The sequence below is a fragment of the Hemitrygon akajei genome, chromosome 8, assembly GCF_048418815.1.
Source record: "Hemitrygon akajei chromosome 8, sHemAka1.3, whole genome shotgun sequence".
Taxonomy (NCBI): Eukaryota; Metazoa; Chordata; class Chondrichthyes; order Myliobatiformes; family Dasyatidae; genus Hemitrygon; species Hemitrygon akajei.
The window spans coordinates 132,820,275-132,842,056 of NC_133131.1; the positions used below are offsets into that span (position 1 = coordinate 132,820,275).

The 21,782-nt window shown below is 40.3% G+C and overlaps 1 protein-coding gene across 1 annotated transcript in view; it reads right to left on the reverse strand.

Moving 5' to 3' along the window:
* Positions 1-21,782, reverse strand: part of c8h10orf67 (chromosome 8 C10orf67 homolog) — a 159,981-nt gene that overhangs the window by 43,885 nt on the left and 94,314 nt on the right. The window contains exons 11-12 of the mRNA XM_073052952.1: positions 20,909-21,028; positions 16,466-16,554 (exon numbers count right to left, since the gene is read on the reverse strand). Of these exons, the coding sequence (XP_072909053.1) occupies positions 16,466-16,554; positions 20,909-21,028 (209 nt within the window). The remainder of the gene's footprint in view (positions 1-16,465; positions 16,555-20,908; positions 21,029-21,782) is intronic.

The following is a 21,782-nucleotide window of genomic DNA, read 5'->3' on the forward strand; positions in this document are numbered from 1 at the left end:
GCACAGCATTAGTCCTTTAGCTCATAATGTTGTGCTGACCTTTTAACCTACTCTCGGTTAAAATCTAATTCTTCACTCCTACACAGTCCTCAATTTTATTTTCATACATGTGCCTATCTAAGAGTCTCTTAAATGTCTCTAATGTATACCTCTATACCACTGCCCCTAAGTAGTGTGTTCCATGCAACCAACACTATGTAAAATGATCTACCTGATATCCCCCCCCATCTATACTTTCCTCCAATCATCTTCAAGTTGTGGCCCCTACTATTAGCTTTGGTTTAAAAAGTCTCTGGCTGCCCACTGTATCTATGATTCTTATCACCTTGTCCATCTCTATTAGGTCAGCTCACATTCTCCTTGGCTCCAAAGCAAATAGTCCTAGCTCACTCAACCTATCCTCCTAACACATGCTCACGAATCCAAGCAGCATCCTGGTATATCTCCTATGCACCTCCTCTAAAACTTTCATATATTTCCTATAATGAGACAATCAGAACTGCAAGTGTGGACTAACTAGAATTTTATAGAGCTGCAACATTACCTCACAGCTCTTGAGCTCAATCCCCAGTCCAATGAAGGCCAACACTCCATATGCCTTTTTAACTACCTGATAAACTTGCTTGGCAAATTTTAAGGATCTATGGATGTGGACCCTAAGATCCTTCTGTTCTTCCACACTGCTAAGAATTCTAGCATTAATGTTGTACTCTGCCTTTAAGTTTGACCTCCTAAAGTGTGTCACTGTACACTTTTCGAGATTGAACTCTATCTTCAATTTCCAGCTCCTCATCCAATCAATATCCCATTGAAACCTACAATATCCTTCTGCACTATCCACAACACTAACACTATCCTGTCCAGGTCATTAATAAAAATCACAAGAAGCAGGAGTCCCAGAACTGATTCCTAAGGAATACCATTGGTCACTAACCTCCAGGCAGAACACACTCCATCTTCTGCCACCCTCTACCTTGTGTGGGCAAGTTCTAAATCCATGCAGCCGAAGTTCTATGGATCTCATGCCTCTTCACTTTCTGAATGAGCTTAACATGGGGAACTCTGTCAAATACCTTATTAAAGTCCATTTAACCACATTTGCTGCTTGACCTTAAACAATTTGACCTCAAAAAATTCAATCAGACCCATGAGGCATGATGTGCCCCTCATAAAACCACGTTGAGTATCCCTAATCCGAGTATGCTTCTTCAATTCTAAGATTCCTCTCCAATAGCTTGTTCACTACTCTCACATGACTCACTGGCCTGTAATTCCCAGTGATCCTTATTACCTTTCTTGAATAAAGGAATAACATTTCCATCCTCCAATCTTCTGGGACTACCCCTGTGCCAGTGAGGATGCAAAGATCATTGCCAAAGACACTACAATCTTTTTCCTCACTCTCCATAGTAACCTGGTGTACCATACTAGGGTCTGTTCAGCCCTGGGGACTTAATGTTTTCCAGATGTTCCAGCACATCCTCTTTCCTATATTTTCAACATAGTCCTGCACATTAGCCTGTCCTCACATTCATCAAGGTCCCTCTCAATGATGAATACTGAAGCAAAAGATTCATTAAGGACCTACACCTTCTGATCCAGGCATGTTTTCTGTGTATTCTCTGACTGGTCCTAGCTTTGTTTTAGTCATTCTGTTCTTCATATGCCTGTAAAATGTCTTGGTGTTTTCCTTAATCCTGCTTGCCAAGGCCTTCTCAGGTCCCCCCTCATCTCTCCTAAGTCCATTCTTAAACTCCTTCAAGGCTACCTTGTAACTCTCAGGAGCCCTGTGTTACGAACGTGCCACAACTCTGAGGGGCCGAAGGGTACAAAGTAGCCCCCTCCTTTTTGAGAATCGCAAGATCGCTATTAATTCAGGTCTGGGGACCCAGGAAATGAGAGAGAATCCTCATGGGTTTGGAATGTGTGTCCTGGCCTCAGCGAAAACAAAACCCCTGATAACGGCTATTGTCTCTTGGAGACGGAATTGTGTACTGAGTACTGTACTATTCATTGAAGCCCTCGGAATGACCAGAGTGGGCTGGTTGAGGGATTGCATCATCCCAACCTGATTGACATCTGAGACCCCGTGAGTAAGGATAAAAGAGGGTCTGGGGAACAACCCCTTTAGACGCACCAGGAGAAATGCTAGAAATCCCGTGACAGCGTTTAATAGCGACAGCCGGTGGGGCCCGCGTGCGTCCTTTCCTGTTGCCTGGGATTGGCGGGACTGACCACGGAAGAACGGCTTAGCTAAAAGGAAAAGGACACCATTGACATTTCGAAGGATCGACATCATAAAAAAGGAAAATCTGGCAAGTTCCAAAATCCAACCAAAGGCTGCAGCCTGAATGAACTAAAGTGACTTTTATAGTTCCATCGGACAATACATTATCCCCTAGACAACGATAGAGCTATTTCTTATTGATTATTATTATACCCACGCTTTTAGATTTAGTATTGACGACGTATAGTATCTGTATGTTTGCATTGATATTATTTTTGTGTATTTTTATCAATAAATACTGTTAAAAATAGTACCATCAGACTTCAACGGACCTCTCTATCTTTGCTGGTAAGTGACCCAGTTACGGGGTACGTAACACCTGTCTAATTATTGCTTCCTAAACATTTAGTATGCTTCCTTCTTCCCCTTGACTAAATATTCCATTTCTCATTCATGGTTCCTTTAGCCTGCCACCTTTTCCCTGCCTCAGTGTAGTCACCGGTTCCAAAATGCTCACCCACTGAGATATCTGTCACCTGACCAGGTCTATTGAATAGTACCAAATACAGTATAAGGTCTCCTTTAGTCAGCCTGTCTACACACTGTGATAGGAATCCCTCCTGGTCACAGCTAATGAATTCCATCCCATCTAAACCTTTTGCACTAAGGAGGTGTCAACCAATTTCAGGGAAGTTAAAATCACCAGTTATTTTTGTGCCTTTCCAAAATCTGCCTCCTGATCTGCTCTTCATCATTTCTGTTACTATTGAATGGTCTACAAAATACTCCTAACAGAGCGATTGTCCCATTCCTGTTTGTGACTTCCACCAACTCAGTACACAATCCCTCCAATGCATCCTCCCTTTCTACAGTTATGATATTATCCCTGATTAGCAATGCCAATGTCACTCCCTCCCTGTTCCTTTTGAAACATCTAGACCCTGGAGCATCCAGCAGCTATTCCTGCTTTTGTGATAGCCAAGTATCTGTAAACCCCACAGTGTCATAGTTCCATGTGTTTAGTTCCATTATTCTATGCTCTATGTTCATTATCTTTGTTCCTGATGTTACTTGTATTAAATGGACACATTTCAAGACATTCATTTGACTGCTGTTATGTCCTGTCCACTGTCTAACCTTCCTCATAAATCTCTCGACATGCTCTCTCTTTACATCAACTACTCCATCCTCTGAACTATGATTCTGGTTGCCATCGTACTGCCGAACTAATTAAAACCCTCCTCAACAGCTGTAGAAAACCTGCCCACAAGGATATTGAACCTCCTTGAGTTCAGGTGTAACCAATCCCTTTTATACATGCCCTACCTTCCCCAGAAGTGATCCTAATGATCCACAAATCTAAGACACTGCCTTCTTCACCAATTCTTCAGCCACACATACAACTGCAACATCATCCTATTCTCACCCTCATTGGTACATTGCACAGATAGGAATCCAGAGATTACTACCCTTAGGGCCAGCTTTTCAGCTTCCTACCTAGAATTCTATTTTCTTTCTTCAGCATCTCTTCCTTTTTCCTACCTATGTTGTTGGCATCAATATGTACCAAAGCTACTGTAAGGGGTTTCTTCTTTTATGTTACTGCTAAGGCTAATAAAATGGCTTCTTTGTTATGTTAAAAGTAAACTGCTTCTTTGTTATGTTAACTGCTGAGAGCGAGCTTTCTCTCGCAGCTTGTTTGGGTTATAATTACTGATAACGAGAATTGTATTCATTTGTTAACCAATTGGGATAGATGTTATTCTTTCTTGTGGGTCTGTAAACTAGTGTTGTGCGGACTTTTGGGGAGACGGTGAGGGGGGTTAGAGGGAGAAGACGCGATGTTGTAAGCTGGGCGACGGAACGGACCCCGAGTGGGGGTCCGAGGCCCAGGGTTTTCGGCGAGGAGAGGAGACAAGGACAGATTCATGTGGAGAGTCTGGTCGACCACCGTGGTTGGTCCCAGGCGGCGGGTCGAGGAGGTCTGAGGGGATCAAATGGTGGCAAGAAGACTTCATTAACTGAGCTCCAATGGTTGTGCACGAAGTGGTTGGACTTTGATAAGTTTGGCGACTTTTACTTTTTCTTTTATATTGTATCTCTATTAAGTACATAGTTCCAGTAAGATCTATAAAGCGTGATCATTTAATCGCATATGGTGTACAGTCTGTTATTTAGCGTGGTGGGGACATCACATAGCGTCTACACAAGCTGATTACCCAGTTTGGCAGGGCCGAAGGCTGCTCCCCCTAGATGGAAGCGAACTGAGTGAGCCTGAGGCTTACCAGGGGGCTACACTGATGTGCTCTGCCTTAAGAATGCCGTGGAACCAATTTGAGATGACACGGACCCTGGCACCTGGGAGATAACATACCATTCACAAGATCTTCTGACTGCGCCCCCCAACTACTGGATCCTCTATCACTACTGCTCTCCTCACCTCTCCATTTCCCTTATAACCCACAGCTATACCCAGTGTCAGAAACCTGCAGCTTTCCTCTTGCAGGTCATCTCCACAACAGTGTCCAAAGTGGTATACCTGCTATTGAGGCGAAAGGCCATGGGGTACTCTGTAGTATCTGCTGATTCCCTTTCTTTATCCACAAGTTCATAAGTCCATAAGACATAAGAGCAGAATTATGCCACTCAGCCCATTGAGTTTGCTCTGCCATTCCATCACAGCTGATTTATTATCCCTCTCATTGTCAATCTCCTGCCTTCTCCCCATAACCTTTGACGTCCTGACTAACCAAGAACCTATCAACCGGTGCTTTAAATATACTCACACAGAAAGGCCCAAAACTGCTCACAATACTCCAAGTGTGATCTGACCAATGCCTTATAAAACCTTAGCATTGCATTGTTACTTTTATATTCTAGTCCTCTCAAAATGAATGGTAACATTTAATTTGTCTTTCTTACCACTAGCTCAACCTGAAAGTTAACCTTCAGGGAGTCCTGTAACAAGGACTCCCAAGTCCCTTTGCACCTCTGATTTTTGAATTTTTTCCCATTTAGAAAATAGCCTACACCTTTATTCATTCTATCAATGTTCATAACCATACATTTCCCTACATGAAATACCCTCTGCCACTTATTTGCCCATTCTCCCAATCACAGACTCCTGGCTTCCTAGACACTACCAGCCCCTCCACCTATCTTTGTATTGTCTGTAAACTTGGCGACAACGTAATCAATTCCATCATCCAAATCATTAACAATATAACATGAAAAGAAGTAGTCACTTCACCAACCCCTGCAGACATCACCAGTCACCATCAACCAAAGCAAATTTTATTCTCTTTTATTCCCACTCTTTGCTTCCTGCCAGTCAGCCTTCTGTCCTTGCTAGTATCTTTCCTGAAAATATAAGTAAATGTCATCCACTGACTCTCCTTGGTCTCTCCTGTCTGTTATTTCCTCAAAGAAGTCCAGCAGATTTGAAACTTGAGGAGGAGAAGCTAGTCAGATGCATTGATATTACAGTAGAGTAAAAGGAAAATACAGGCACGAGAGCACAGTTGGCCTCAATTGATTGGAAAAGAACACGGGCAGGAATGATGGTAGAGCAGCAATGGCTGGAATTTCTAGAAGCAATTTGGAAGGCACAAGATATACATCCCAAGGAAGAAGTATTCTAAAGGAAAGATAAAGGAAAAATAAAGGAAAAATTGTACAAGGCATTGGTAAGGCCAAATTTGGAATATTGTGTACAGTTCTGGTCACCGAATTATAGGAAAGATATCAATAAATTAGAGAGAGTGCAGAGACGATTTACTAGGATGTTACCTGGGTTTCAGCACTTAAGTTACAGAGAAAGGTTGAACAAGTTAGGTCTCTATTCATTGGAGCGTAGAAGGTTGAGGGGGGATTTGATCGAGGTATTTAAAATTTTGAGAGGGATAGATAGAGTTGACGTGAATAGGCTGTTTCCATTGAGAGTAGGGGAGATTCAAACGAAAGGACATGATTTGAGAGTTAGGGGGCAAAAGTTTAAGGGAAACACGAGGGGGTATTTCTTTACTCAGAGAGTGATAGCTGTGTGGAATGAGCTTCCTGTAGAAGTAGTAGAGGCCAATTCAGTTGTGTCATTTAAGGTAAAATTGGATAGGTATATGGACAGGAAAGGAGTGGAGGGTTATGGGCTGAGTGCGGGTAGGTGGGACTAGGTGAGATTAAGAGTTCGGCATGGACTAAGAGGGCCGGAATGGCCTGTTTCCGTGCTGTGATTGTTATATGGTTATATGGTTATAACATAACTGTGGCTAACAAGAGAAGTCAAAGCCAACATAAAAACCAAAGAGAGGGCATGTAATAGAGCAAAACTTGGTGGGAAGTAAGAGGATGGGCAAGCTATTAAAAACCAACAGAAGGCAACTAAAAAAGTTAAAGAACGTAAGGATGGAACACAAAAGTAAGAGAGCCAATAATATTAAAGAGGATATCAAAATTTCTTCAGATGCATAAAGTGTAAAAGAGAGATGAGAGTGGATATGAGACCACTATAAAACAATGCTGGAGAGGTATTAATGGGGGACAATGAAGTAGTGGATGAACTGAATAAATATTTTGCATCAGTCTACACTGTGGAAGACACTGGCAATATAGTGTATGCTCGAGGTGATAGGGAGTATGAAGTGTGTGAAGTTACCATAATTTTACTGAGAAGGTTCTTGGGAAACTGAATGGTCTGAAGGCGTATAAGTCACCTGGACCAGATAGTATACATCCCAAAGTCCTAAAAGAGCTGGCTGAAGAGATTGTGGAGGCATCTATCAAGAATCACTGGATTCTGGAATGTTATGGAGGACTAGAATTCAAGAAGGGAGAGAGGCAGAAGAAAGGAAACCATAGGCCAGCTAGTCTGATCTCAGTGGTTGGAAACATGTTGGAATCAATTATTAAGGATGAGGTCTCAGGCACTTAGAGGCACATGATAAAATAGGCCATAGTCTGTTGGAATTCTTTGAAGAAATACCAAGCAGGATAGACAAAGGAGAATAGGTTAATGATGTACACTCAGATTTTCAGAGGCATTTGACAAGGTGCCACAAATGAGGCCTCTTAACAAACTAGAAGCCTATGGTATTACGGGAAAGATTCTGGCATGGATAAACTGTGGCTAATTGGCAGGAGGCAAAGAGTGGGAATAAAGAGAACCTTTCTGGCTTGGTGCTGGTGACTCATGGTGTTCCACAGGGTTCTGTGTTGGGACTGATTCTATTTACATTATATGTCAATGATTGATGGAATTGATGGCTTTGGTGCAAAATTTGCATACAATAGGAAGATGGGTGGTGGGGCAGGTAGTTTTGAGGAAATAGAGAGGCTACAGAAGGACAGAATGATTTGAAAATGGGCAAGAAACTGGCAGATGGAATACAGTGTTGGGAAGTATATGATCATGCACTTTGGTAGAAGAAATGAAAGTCTTGACTATTTTCTAAATTGAGAGAAAATTCAAAAAAAAACTGAGGTGCAAAGACACTTGGAAGTTCTTGTGCAGGATTCCCTAAAGGTTAATTTGCAGGTTCAGTCTGTGGACAGGAAGGCAAATGCAATGTTAGCATTCATTTCAAGAGGACTAGAATATAAAAGCAAGGATGTAATGTTGATACCTTGAGTACTGTGAACAGTTTTGGGCCCTTCATCTTAGAAAAGACATGCTGGCATTGGAGAGGGTCCAGAGTTATCATATGAGGAACTTTTGACGGCTCTAGGTCTGTACTCACTGGAATTTAGAAGTATCAGAATCAGAATCAGGTTTATTATCACTGGCATGTGATGTGAAATTTGTTAATTTAGCAGCAGCAGTTCAATGCAATACATAATAGAGAAGAGAAAAAAAATAAGTTAAATAAAATAATAACAAATAAACCAATTACAGTATACATATATTGAATAGATTAAAAGTGTGCAAAAATCAGAAATACTGTATATTTAAAAAAAGTAAGGTAGAATCCAAGGGTTCAATGTCCATCTAGGATTCAGATGGGAAAGGGGAAGAAGCTGTTCCTGAATTGCTGAGTGTGTGCCTTTAGGCTTTTATACCTCCTACCTGATGGTAATAGCGAGGAAAGGGTATGCCCTGGGTGCTGGAGGTCCTTAATAATGGATGTTGCCTTTCTGAGACAACACTCCCTGAAAATGTCCTGGGTACTTTGTAGGCTAGTACCCAAGATGGAGCTGACAAGATTTACAACCCTCTGCAGCTTCTTTCGGTCTCATTGAAACCTTTCAAATGTTGAAAGGCTTAGATAGAATAGATGTGGAAGGGATGTTTCCCATGGTGGGAAAGTTTAGGACAAGAGGGCACAGCCTCAGGAGTACCATTTCAAAACAGAGATATGGAGAAATTTCTTTAACCAAAGGGTGGTGAATTTGTGGAATTTATTGTCACATGCAGCTGTGGAGGCCAGGTCATTGGGTGTTTTTAAGACAGAATTTGATAGGTTCTTGATTGGACATGGCATCTAAGGTTACAGGGAAAAGGCCGGGAACTGGGGTTGAGGAGGAAAAAATAAAGGATCAGCCATGATTGAATGGCGGAACAGACTCAATGAACCAGATGGCCTAATTCTGCTCCTATGTCTTATGGTCTAAATCTCCTCTGCACCCTTTCTATGGTTTCCACATCCTTCCTGTAATGAGGTGACCAGAACTGAACACAGTACGCCAAATGGGGTCTACGTAAGGTCTTCTATAGATGTAACATTACCTCACAACTCTTGAACTTAGTCCCATGGCTGATGAAGGCCAACACACCATACACCTTCTTAACAACACTGTCAACCTGTGCAGCAGCTTTGAATGTCCTATGGACACAGACCCCAAGATCTCGCTGATCCTCCACACTGCCAAGAGTCTTACTATTAATACAACGTTATGTCTTTAGATTTGACCTACCAAAATGAACCACCTTATACTTACCTGGGTTGAACTCCATCATCAACTCTCAGCCAGAGTTCTGCATCCAATTGACGTCCTGCTGTAACCTCTGAAACCCTCCAGACTATCCACTACACCCTCAACTTTCATGTGATCAGCAAATTTACTGACCGACCCTTCTGCTTCCTCATCCAGGTCATATATAAAAATCACAAAGAGGGGTCCCAGAACAGATAATTGAAGAACACCACCGGTCACTGTCCATGCAGAATATGAACCGTCCACAACTACCCTTTGCCTTCTGTGGTCAAGCCAATTCTGGATCCATAAAGCAAGGTCTCCTTGGATCCCATGCCTCATTATTTTCTGAATGAATCTCGCATGGGGAATCTTATCAAATGCCTTACTGAAGTCCATATACACTACATCCACTGCTCTACCTTCAATGTGTTTTGTTACATAAAGAGAGTTTTCTTGAGAATAGTAGGCTCAGTCAGTAACCTGACTTTGTGTGCCTTTTTTATAGGGCAGGATAACTCTACAACCCACGCCTCCAATCTCATCTCATTGATTGGAACACCTGATTCCAAATAGCTTGTGTAGAAGGCATTACCCCAGAGGTTCACATAATTTTTCCAACAAATACATGTAATATTGGATCATTTTTCTCAATAAATAAATGAACAAGTATAATGCTTTTGTGTTATTTACTTAACTGGATTCTCTTTAGCTAGGATTTACGTGAAGATCTGATCGCTGTTACATACTCATAGTTTGAACATGGGATAGTGCGATGATGTAATGTTCCGGTGAGTGGGATGATGTAATTGTCTTATGACCGTGGGGTGATGTTATGTCATGTGATGGCATGTTCCAAACAGTAGTTAAATAAAGCCCGTGGTCTGCGACGCAGTTCTCATTTTTATTTTTGTGCAACGTTGTTGTTGCCGGTTGGAGGTGTGAGGCTTCACCGGTTTTGTTTGTTGCACGTTTATTTTTCCCTTACAGTCCAGTATCGGAGAATGAAGGCATTACCGGAGTTATCCGAGTTCAAAGAACTGAATAAAGTTAATGTCGTTCAGTGTCTTGGGAATGATAGACCTTTGTGAATTCGTTCAGGAGTTGTGGCATGCACATTTGAGTTAAACCCCGCAAGGTTGGAAAGGTTTGTGCATTGACCACACTCGTCAAAAGGTCCGTTCCTTTTATTTCTTCATGATTTCTTTGAACAAGGCATCTCTGGGCTGTGGGATCAGCAGATTCGTCATTACTTCGAAGGATTCGTTATTTTGGGGAAGTATCTCCTTAATGACTGTATAAATCACATAGACTTTTGATTTTATCACTTTAAGTCTGTGCTTGGATTAGAACTCGTTAAGAACAGTTTCTACGTTTGACTGTTAGATATTGCCGCCTAATGGTTAACCTTCGGTTAAGTTAGTTGTTTGTTTACTTTTCTAAGTTTTGAGCAGAGGTTAATAAACCTTGGGATTTGTTTATAAACCCTGTCTCAGTTTCATATCGATTGCTGCTGCATTCATAACATCACATTTTAGGTCATATTTATGCAGAAATAGACAAAATTCTACAGGGTCATAAACTTTCTAGCACCCACTGTATATTCTATTGTATCTTTTGACAGTCCTCTACACTGTCCACAACTCTACCGATCTTTTTGTCATCTGCAACCTTATTAAATTTCCTTCTATATCTTCATCTCATAACTTATATATATCATGAACAATAGAGAACCTAGCATTAGTCCCTAAGGAACACTACAGGTCATGGACCTCCAGCTGGAGTGACAACTTTGCATCACTGCCCCCTGTTTCCTACGGGCAAGCTCAATTCTGAATCCAAACTACCAAGTCACTGTGGATCCTATGTATTTTAACTTTCTGGATTAGCTGACCATGAGGAACTTTGTCAAATACCTCACTAAAATCCATGTAGACAGCTTCCATTGCCCTACCTTCATTAATCACCTTTGTCACCTCTTCAAAAAAATGCAATCCCCAAAACAATGCCAACTATTCCTAATCAGGCCATGTTTTATCCAATTGTGCATTACTCTATCTGCAACCACACCCCTCCCCCACAATAGCATCCCTATTACTGGTGTGAAGTTAACTAACCTATAATTTCCTGGATTATGCCTATTTCCTTTATTAAACAAAGGAACAACATTAGCTGCTCTCCAGTCCTTTGAGACCTTTGCTCTTGCTAATAAAGTTACATAAGATTTGTCAAGGCTCCATCAATCTCCTCTCTTGCCTCTTTCAATTAACTGGGATATATCCCATCAGCACAGGGTCCTGGGGCTTTTGCTGTTCATAATCTATACTGATAATTTAGAATGAGGGAACTACGTGGTATATCTAATTATACCATTGATACAAACCTGCAGGCCAGTGTGGATTGCTTCCTGTACTTACATGTTAATTTTCAGGCTGTAAGGGGTAAAGGACAGGCAAATAGAATTTAGAGGAATGAGAAGTGATCTTATTGAAACATACATTATTATATGGCTGAACAATTATATACTGGGGTGATATTTCCCTAGCTGAGATTCTAGAACTAGAGGTTCATTGTTTCAAAACTAGGGCTCAAGCATTCAGGGCCATGATAAAAAGGAAATTTCTTCATGCATGGACTGGTGGATCATTGGAATTTTATGCCTCAAGTGGTGGATTTTTAGAATTTTATGCCTCAGAAGTCTGTGGAAATAATTATTGTATTGCAACAGAGATTGTTAAGTTTTTGGATGTTACAGTGTAATGCAGGAGATCGGTAATGATATTGAATAGTTACGTTCTTGAAAAATGGTGGAGGAGACTCAATGCACCTCATGACCTAGTTTTTTCCTGTTTTTTTAATATATGACGGAGTTGAATTTGTGGAATTTTCTACCCAATAGTGCTGTTGAAACTCAATCCCTGAGTATATTCAAACAGAAATCAATAGATCTTTGGATATTAGGAAGTTCAATGGATATGGTTATTGGTAATTGGTTTACTATTGTCACCATGATCATGATGCAATGTGAAGCTTCTTTTTGCATGTCATGCAGACAGATAATTCCAGTACATTGAGGTAGTATGAAGAAAGAAAACCAGAATTTGGAACATTGTGCTACAGTTACAGAGAAACTATAGTGCACGTAGACAGAGGAAGTGCATGGGCAATTGCGAGGTAGGCTGCAAGATCTAGAGTTCACCTTTACTGTGCAAGAGGTCTGTTCAACAGTCATATGTCAGGAGAATAGAAGTATCTTTGAGTCTGGTGGTGTATTTCCCAGAACATATGACTGGGGTGAGAGGGGACCTTTGATTACATTGGCAATTTTCCTGAGGCTGCAGGAACTCTGCCTTCATAGACAGAGTCAATGAAGGGAAGGCTGTTTTTCCTGATAAATTGCACTGTGTTCACTACTCTCTATGGTTTCTTGCAGTTTTGGGGAGAGCAATTGCCCTACTAAGTTATGGTGCATCTGGATAGGATGCATTCTGTAGTTCATGTGTAAAACAGTTGAGCATCATTGGGGACAAACTATATTTCCTTAGTCTTCAGAGCAAGTAGAGATGGCGGTGTGCTTTCTTGGCCAAAGTGTCCATGTGGCTGGACCAGGACAAACTGTTGGTTATATTTACACATAGGAATTTGAAGTCCTCAACAATCTCCACCTCATAGCCTTTGATGCAGATAGTTCAGTGTACTCCACAAGGTTTCCTGAAGTGAATAACCAGCTCTTTTGTTTTGCTAACACGGAAGGAGAGATTGTTGTCTTGACACCTCATCACTAAGCTCTCTATCTCCTTCATGTTCTCTGTATCATTGTTGTTTGAGATCTGGCCCACTACAGTGGTGTCACATGCAAACTTGTAAATGGAGTTACATCAGAATGTGGCCATGTATTTGAGGACATGGTAAAAATTCTGTCCCAAGTCTTTTAGGAAACATTTCTACAAACAAAATAGTAGAAATCATCTTTGCAACTCAATAGGTCAATGATTAATTTTAAATTTGATTTTTTGTTAACTTAAGCTATGAAAGTATATTAAGGGATTAAAATGTTAGACCAGAGATCAGGAATGAAATTCAATGGCAGAGAAGATTCAAGGGATTAAATGGAATCCCCTGATTCACTGCCTCCTAAAATTCATATTATATATTCCATTAACAGCATTACCATTTTGCAGTTTAGTAGGTAATTGGTATGTTAGCTTTCATGACTAAATACTTTGAGTACAGGTGCATAGATATCTTCTTCATAGGATGGTAGGACAGATGTATGAGGTGAAACTAAGTAAGCTGGGTTTGTATTCACAAGAACTTAGCAGAATGAAATAGGTCTTTCATTCTTCTGAACTTAAGTGAATACAAAATTCTTATGGGCTAGATAGATTGGATATGAGGAGGATGTTTTTCCTGACTGGCAAATCTAGAATGAGGTTTCATGGTCTCAAGATATGAACTATGGTATTTGGGACTTCATTCAGACAGTCCTGAACCTGTGGAACTCTCTACCACAGAAGGCTGTGGAGATCAGTTTGTGAACATATTATGGAAGGAGGTAGATGTCTAGGAACAAGGCACCAAATGGTTGCAGAGCCATAGAGCTTTAACAGCAAAAGGCCCTTTGAGCATATTCATGCAACTGTTGAATGCCTGTCTATACTAATGAGTCATGGCCTTAAATGTCACAGTGATTCATGTGATTCTCTGGATACGGCTTACATGTTGTGAGAGTCACTGCCTTCACCATCCCTCAGGCAGTGCAATACAGATTTTTGTCACCTCTTAGATGAAAAAAAATCTTCTTCAAACTCCTACCCCTTACCTTAAACCTATGGGGAGAGAAGTAAAATAGTATTGAGATACACCATTTAAATGGTAGAGAACCTCAAAGAGTTGAATGCCCTACAGTAGCTTATACTTTATGTTTCTGTGCTTCCTCAGAATCGAAGAACTTTAAATTTAAACCAAACTAACCTTTATCAATCAGATCAACTATAACAACTGTTGAAACCTCATGCAAGACACTTTCAAACTTGCATCTAGGATTGAAATTATCTCCCTATTTCCTTGCAAATTAGAGGGAGGCCATTTGTCCCAACAAGACTATGTCACCTCACAAAGTAATCTCATTCCTCCACTAATTTTGCAAGTAACTCAACAACTCTTCCTATATTCTTACACTTGTCTATCCTGTGTGCAGTTTAGGTAGAAATTTACCTACCATCCACTGAAAAATACAATCGTGGAAAGGGTGAGCAGTTCCAAGTTCCTGGGTGTCAACATCTCTGAAGATCTACCCTAGGCCCAACATATTGATGCCATTACAAAGAAGGCATGATAGCTACTATATTTCATTAAGAGTTTGAGGAGACTTGGTATGTCATCAAAGACGTTCACAAATTTCTACCGGTATACGGTGCAGAACATTCTAACTGGATGTGTCACTGTCTGGCATGAGGGTATGGCAGGGGGAGGGGGAAATTGCACAGGATCAGAAAAAGCTGCAGAAGGTTGTAAACTCAGCCAGCTCCATATTGAGCACTAGCCTCCGCAACGTGGAGGACATCTTCAAAAGGCAATGGCGCAAAAAGGCAGCATTCATTATTTAGGGAGCACCCACCATCCAGGACATGCCTGCTTCTCATTGCTACCATCAAGGAGGTACAAGAGCCTGAAGGCACACTCTCAATGTTTCAGGAACAGCTTCTTCCTCTCCGCCATCAGATTTCTGAATGGACAATGAACCCATGAACACTGCCTCACTACATTTTTATCTCTCTTTTTGCAATACTTATTTAATTTATTTATATACACTTCGTATTGTAACTTAGAGTGTTTTTATTATTATGTATTGCAATGTACTGCTGTCACAGAACAACAAATTTCATGACCAATACCAGTGATATTAAACCTGATTCTGATTCATATTGAAAACCTCCTGTTGATTTTTCTACTTTATTTACTTATTAGAATCTGAGCATCCCTAGCAAAGCCATCCTAACTGTGGCTTGCTAGCTTCTTGAGCGTCAACCATATTAGAAGGTGTCAGGTCAAATATAAGTAAATTCGGTAAGCATAATCTCTTCCCTGCAGGGCATTAGTGAACCTGAGGTTTTTTTTAATTACAACAATCTAATATTTCTTATTGTCATCATTTTTTAAATTCAATGTTATTATTTTGAATTGGAATTCCACAGCTAGCTTGGTAGGATTTGAACTCTGATACTTGTTTGGATTGTAAGTTCAGTGGGTGGCACAATAGTGCAAACTAGTAAACCTTAACCTCTGGAGCTGTATGTGGAAAGTTTACACACGTCCTTGTGATTGTGTGGATTGGTAGGCTAATTGGCTCCTGTAAATTGCCCCTTGTATGTAAGTGAATGGTGGCACCAGGTGATGGAGAGTGACTGGGGTGGAGAGTTTATGGGAAGGCAGGGAAAATAAAATGGAATTGTTGTAGAATAATGAATGAATCCTTGATCTTCAATATGGACAGTGGGTCCAAGGGCCTGTTTCCATGTTGTATCTTTCTCATAGCAATGAGACTATGACCCTATGATCTCTCAATTACTGGCCCAGTAACTTAACTGCTGTATTTCCACCATAGACCAGAAAACGTGAAAATAAATTGAATCACTAATTCGCTATACTAGCACAATATTAATACACAGCAGCCTCTCTGGACTCTGGATTGGGAATTGCCAAATGTTATATGGATTTTCTGGTGTAGTCTATTTTGTCATGTGCTTTGTTGATATCATTCTGGAGGAAAGTTGTCTCATTTTTTAACTGCATTGCATTTGTGGTTTTTAAATGACAATAAACTGAATCTGAATCTGAATTTGAATATAAACATGAATAATTTTCTTATTGTGTGTACTGAGCTTTTGAATAAATTTAAAATCATGTTGAAATCCATAATATATGTGATCAATGATGTGGATGGCTGTTAACTAACTTTGTTAAATACATTTTCTGTCATATGCATTATTTGGAATAACTCTCCTAAAATAAGCTCTCTTTGTTCTGGGCTTCATAGTTAATGCAGCAACATGGTCAAGAAATAGCTACATGAAATGTAGAATAAAACAGAGAAAACATCTTAACAAATTACAAGTTCTAAATGGAGAGACATTTATCTTTCACTGAATGAACATTAAAAGTTATTAGCCAATGATTCTGTTATTTGATTCCAATGGAATTAATGGAACTAAATATGCAAAGAAGATTGCATTGGATGTTAATGCTCTTGGATACATTAACAACTAATTCCTCCTCTGAAGAGTTTTGTTATTGATGTGCATTCTTCTCATAGCATTTTAGGACACTTACTCTTCTATAATTTTTCTTTGCTCTCTGTCTTTCTTCCTGAGACTTTTTAGCTCTTCAATGATTTCATCATTATTCACGGGCTTAGTTTCCTTTTATGAATAAATATGAAAAAGAAAAACTGTTTTCTGACATGTTCTGCAAAAAACTATTCAACTACATACATAAGCTGTTTTGAAATAAAATCAGATTTACATGATTTATAAGCATGTCTATGTTTGTGTACATTTTCAACAAAGTTACAAATTTATTCTTCAATAATAATAAGAGGAAATGTAGTCAATACTTAAGGCTGATTTATACTTGTGTATACGGGCTACGCTGTAGCCCTGATTTTCACTTCTGCATCGGCTCTACGCCGCAACGAGCATGTGTTGGTGTGCACCAAAACACTAATTGGTGGTGGGGTTTCTATGCCATTATGTTGAGATTCCTTGTGAGACACATGGACGAGGAAATGCATTTCAAACACTTTCGCATGTCGGCAGGTAGATTTGACGATTTGGTTCATCTATTTAGCATTGATGTACAGACATGGCGGAGAAGAAGCAACTGGAAATGTGTAGGAGGAAATGCGAGGCTACCAAGCGAATCAATCACAGTTGTCTGTGTCACCGTGACGCGTGAGTTACTTTTTTGGGGAGGTGCACGTGGTACCTACGGCATAGATGCAACACACAAGTATAAATCAGCCTTCAGTATTACTCAACAAGTCATCAGCATCAATGGAGAAAGAGAGTTAAATTTTCAATTCCTGCTCTAGAGCTAGACCCCTGATGCTTCATGTGGCCTCCTCACTCTTCCTCACATCACTGCCCTCCATTTTTCCCTCCCATAAACCCATCCACTCTTCCACACCCTCCTTTTATTTCCTATCTTACCCATATTCCTAACACCACCATGACACTTCTCCTTCCCCTTTCCTCGCTGACCTCCCTTCTCTCTCCTCAATTACCCATCCCTGAGGCTTCTGTCATTCTTTAACCATACCCTGCACCTCACCTCCAATCTTACAGTGTCTTCACTATCCCTCGCCTCAACCTCCCCCACTCCAACATCGTGATCAGTCCTCAGTAGAGTCCTCAACTTCATACCCCTACACCTGCACCTCAATGAGTTACAGCCCCAACATTATATTGAGCTCTTTTTATGCCACCTCTAGCTCCATGGACATTTCTTCAGCAGGGAATCTTCATCCCCACTGATGACGTTTTCTCCTGTCTTCATTCCCCCACCACATGGACTCCCTCTTCTGCCCTTTCACTCTTTCTTTTCATTTTCAATTGCCGATGTGACATCGACTGCCTTGATTCCATCTCGTCATCCCTTCCAAACCTATGGCCTCTGAAAACACATAATTCTGCTCAACTGGGACCAATCCTGACCTTATCACCAAACCTGTAGACAAGAATGGTAGTGTTGTGCACTGATCTCTATCTTGCAGAGGCTGAACGACAGATCCCTCTCATACCTTAGCCTGGATTATGACCCCATGAACAAACCCGAATTCCCTGCCTCCCATCACATCAGGATATCTCCCTTCCAGTTTGAGGTTGTCCCTTACTTGTACTGTCGATTTCTATTCTTTGCATCCACAAACAGTTTTACATTGTATGATCCATTTTTCTATCTGCTCTTGCACCATGGAACCTATCTCTGATCCTTACTATCCTGTCTCCACTTGTCAAGTATCTTCCTATTTACACCTGGAATATCTCTTACGCCCTTCAACAATTTGATAACTTCTAATTCCCTGGAACTAGCTATCTCATCTTTACTATGATTGTCTAGTCTTTATACACCTCCATTCTTTATCAGCAAATTCTTAGGGTTCTTTGGTTCTTTCTGGAACAATGAATCAATGAGTTCTCCTCCACGAGCATTTTCATCTGCCTTGCAGAGTTTGTACTTCCCCTCAAAAAGTTCTCTTTTGATTCCTCCCTATCAAATGTGTAGCCATAGGCACTCACAAAGGGCCCAGCTATACTTGACCTTTTGTTGACTATGTGGAACAGACACTATTCCAAGCTTATGCTAGCACATTCCCCAACTCCTTCTCCACTAGTTCAACAATTGCTTTGATGTTGCTTCTGACACTCATGTCAATATTATCACTTTTGCTAGTAACTTCCATCCTGCCATCAAATACACCTGGACCATCTCTGACATCTCTTTTCCTTTTTCTGAATTTCTCTGTCTCTACTTCAGGAGGTGAAATGGCCATTGATATGTATTATAAATCCACCAACTCCTCCTGTAACCTCCTTTGACCCAGTTTTCTGTATGACACCATCATTTTTTTTCCAGTCCTTCTTTCTCCTCTACATCTGTTCTTAATATGAATCTTTCTGCTATTGGACTTATGAATGCCCTCCTACTTCTAGAAACATGGCTTCCCTCTCATAGTTGATGGAGCCTTGACATGGATTTCCTTCATTTTCTGTGAGTATGCTCTCATCCCCTCTCTCCCTGGCCAGCTCAAACAAGATCCCATGATCAACCACATCTTCCTCTTTCTGCAAGGTCCATTTTCTCTGTGACTGCATGGCCTGCTCACCCCTTCCAACTTCTCCTTTCCCACCCCTGGGTACTTTCCTCTGCAACTGCTGATGGTGTAATTCATGTCCCTTCTCTTTCTCCCTTATTCCTATCAAGGTTCCTAAATAATCTTTCCAGGTTAGGTAGAAATCCATATTGAGTTTCTCTAACCCAGCCTACTTCATTCAGTGTTCCCAAAGTGGCCTCTATATTTGTAAGACCAACCTTAAACTAGGTGACAGTTTTGCAGTGCACCTATGGCCTGTACACAATGGCCATCTTGAGTTTCTGGTTGCATGTCAACTCCCCATCCCATTCCCACAATAAGCTTTTTGTCCTTAGCCTTCTCCACGACCACAGAAAAGCCAAATGCAAACTAGAAGAATAATACCTCATATTTCATTTGGCTGAATTAAAATCCAATGGTAAATCTAATTAATATTTCCAATTTCAGGTAACAGACTCCCAATACGTTCTTTTCTCATTCCAGTCAGCAACCAATATTCTCTCACTTTGCTCCCATTTTCCATTATTACCCCTTCCCAATCTGGCTCCATCATTCCCCTCCTCATTGGTTCTACACATCATCTACCAGATCTTATCCCATCCTAGCCCTGCACTTCTCTATATTGGCCACCTTTCCTCTACCATCCCCACCATATTGCGGAATTTTGATTGCTTACACAGATGCTGCTTAAGTTAATACAGCAGTCACTACAGTCACTTACTTGAACAGCTTTCAAGTAAGTGACCCTTTACTGGAGCTGGGAAAAAAATTAAGCATAAAAAAGAAAAAGAGGCAGATCCTGATGCAGGAGGTGTAATACTTGGCTATTCCTCTACATTGGAAAAAATGCAGATTGAGTGATTGTCTTGTAGAACACCAATGTTCAGCTCACAGGGACTCATTGCTTCTGGTTGCATGTTATTTTCGTTTTCCATCGTATTCCTATTCTGATCAAATTGTCTACGGCCTCCTACTTTGTTTCAAGATTGTCCAATATAAGCTTGAGCTCTTTGAAATCTCTCTGAATCCTTCTCACATGCCGCACTGTCATAGTATTTCGGCAACACACTTGGATATGTCATACTTTTGTTTCCCTCATGCAAATCATTGATATAGACTATAACAGCTGGGGCTCCAGCATCAGTCCCTGAACCACCCTACCAGTCACAGTCTTTGAAAATGAAAGTTTTACTCTCAATACTGTATTGTTTTGTTTACTATCATCTGTGTGGTAGTCCTCTGATAGTCCAAGTACACCACTTACTCTGCTTCTCTTATTTATTATGCTAGTTCCAAGCTCCAAGACCCTTAACAGACTCAAAAAACATATTTTCTTTCCATGTTGACTCTTACTAATCCTACAATTATTTTCCAAGTACTTCATTATCACTTCCTTAATAAAAGATTCCAGCATTTTCACCAATACCTATGTTGTCTGATGACCTTAGTTCCATTTTTATCTCTCTTTTCTGAAATAGAGGACTGCATTTTTACCATTATAAAATCTGAGAAATATTTGAAGAAAACAACCAGTGCACCTAACCATCTCCATTGTAGCCTCCTTCAAAACCCCATGGTTCAGGAAATGTATTACCTCTATTATCATTAATTTCTCTCATAGTCATATTTATTAATTCTACTGTCCTGAGTTCCTCATTAAGTATTCCCTATTATTTATAGGATGCTTTTATATTTCATAATAATACAGAAGTGAGAGGAAACTGCCTTACCTACTGACAATTTTCAACATTTTCTGATTTTATCTTAAATTCCTAGCATCTTCATTGCTTTGAAACTTATTTATCAACAAAGTTAATTTGTTTTTACAGCGCTATTCTTTTTCTTCTCTATTTCGGCAATAACCTGATCCAAGCTGTTAACAGAAATTTTTTACTTAATACCTTCTCAACTATAGGTACTTGCTTCAGCAGAGATGAGGTTTCCATCTGATGAATTAATTGAGTTTCCTTTTCTTTTAAGGATTCAGACAGCTCTCTGGAAGCTTGTTCACTTTCTTCCATCTGTAGTCAGAAGAAATAGCTCTGAACAATCAACTTAAGAGATAATCTCTTGCAGAAGACAAGAGATGAGTTTTCAGAAGACAACAAAATATTTATTTTACCATGAGTCACAAATACTATTGGACAGAGCATAAGAGTAACAAATATGTGGGTTGGAATCCTTCTTTTACTTTAACATGTAAATGACATAGACTGTGCTTTATTTCAATGTCACCTTATAGATAGATAGATAGATAGATAGATAGATACTTTATTCATCCCCATGGGGAAATTCAACTTTTTTCCAATGTCCCATACACTTGTTGTAGCAAAACTAATTACATACAATACTTAACTCAGTAAAAAATATGTTATGCATCTAAATCACTATCTCAAAAAGCATTAATAATAGCTTTTAAAAAGTTCTTAAGTCCTGGCGGTTGAATTGTAAAGCCTAATGGCATTGGGGAGTATTGACCTCTTCATCCTGTCTGAGGAGCATTGCATCGATAGTAACCTGTCGCTGAAACTGCTTCTCTGTCTCTGGATGGTGCTATGTAGAGGATGTTCAGAGTTTTCCATAATTGACCGTAGCCTACTCAGCGCCCTTCGCTCAGCTACCGATGTTAAACTCTCCAGTACTTTGCCCACGACAGAGCCCGCCTTCCTTACCAGCTTATTAAGACGTGAGGCGTCCCTCTTCTTAATGCTTCCTCCCCAACACGCCACTACAAAGAAGAGGGCGCTCTCCACAACTGACCTATAGAACATCTTC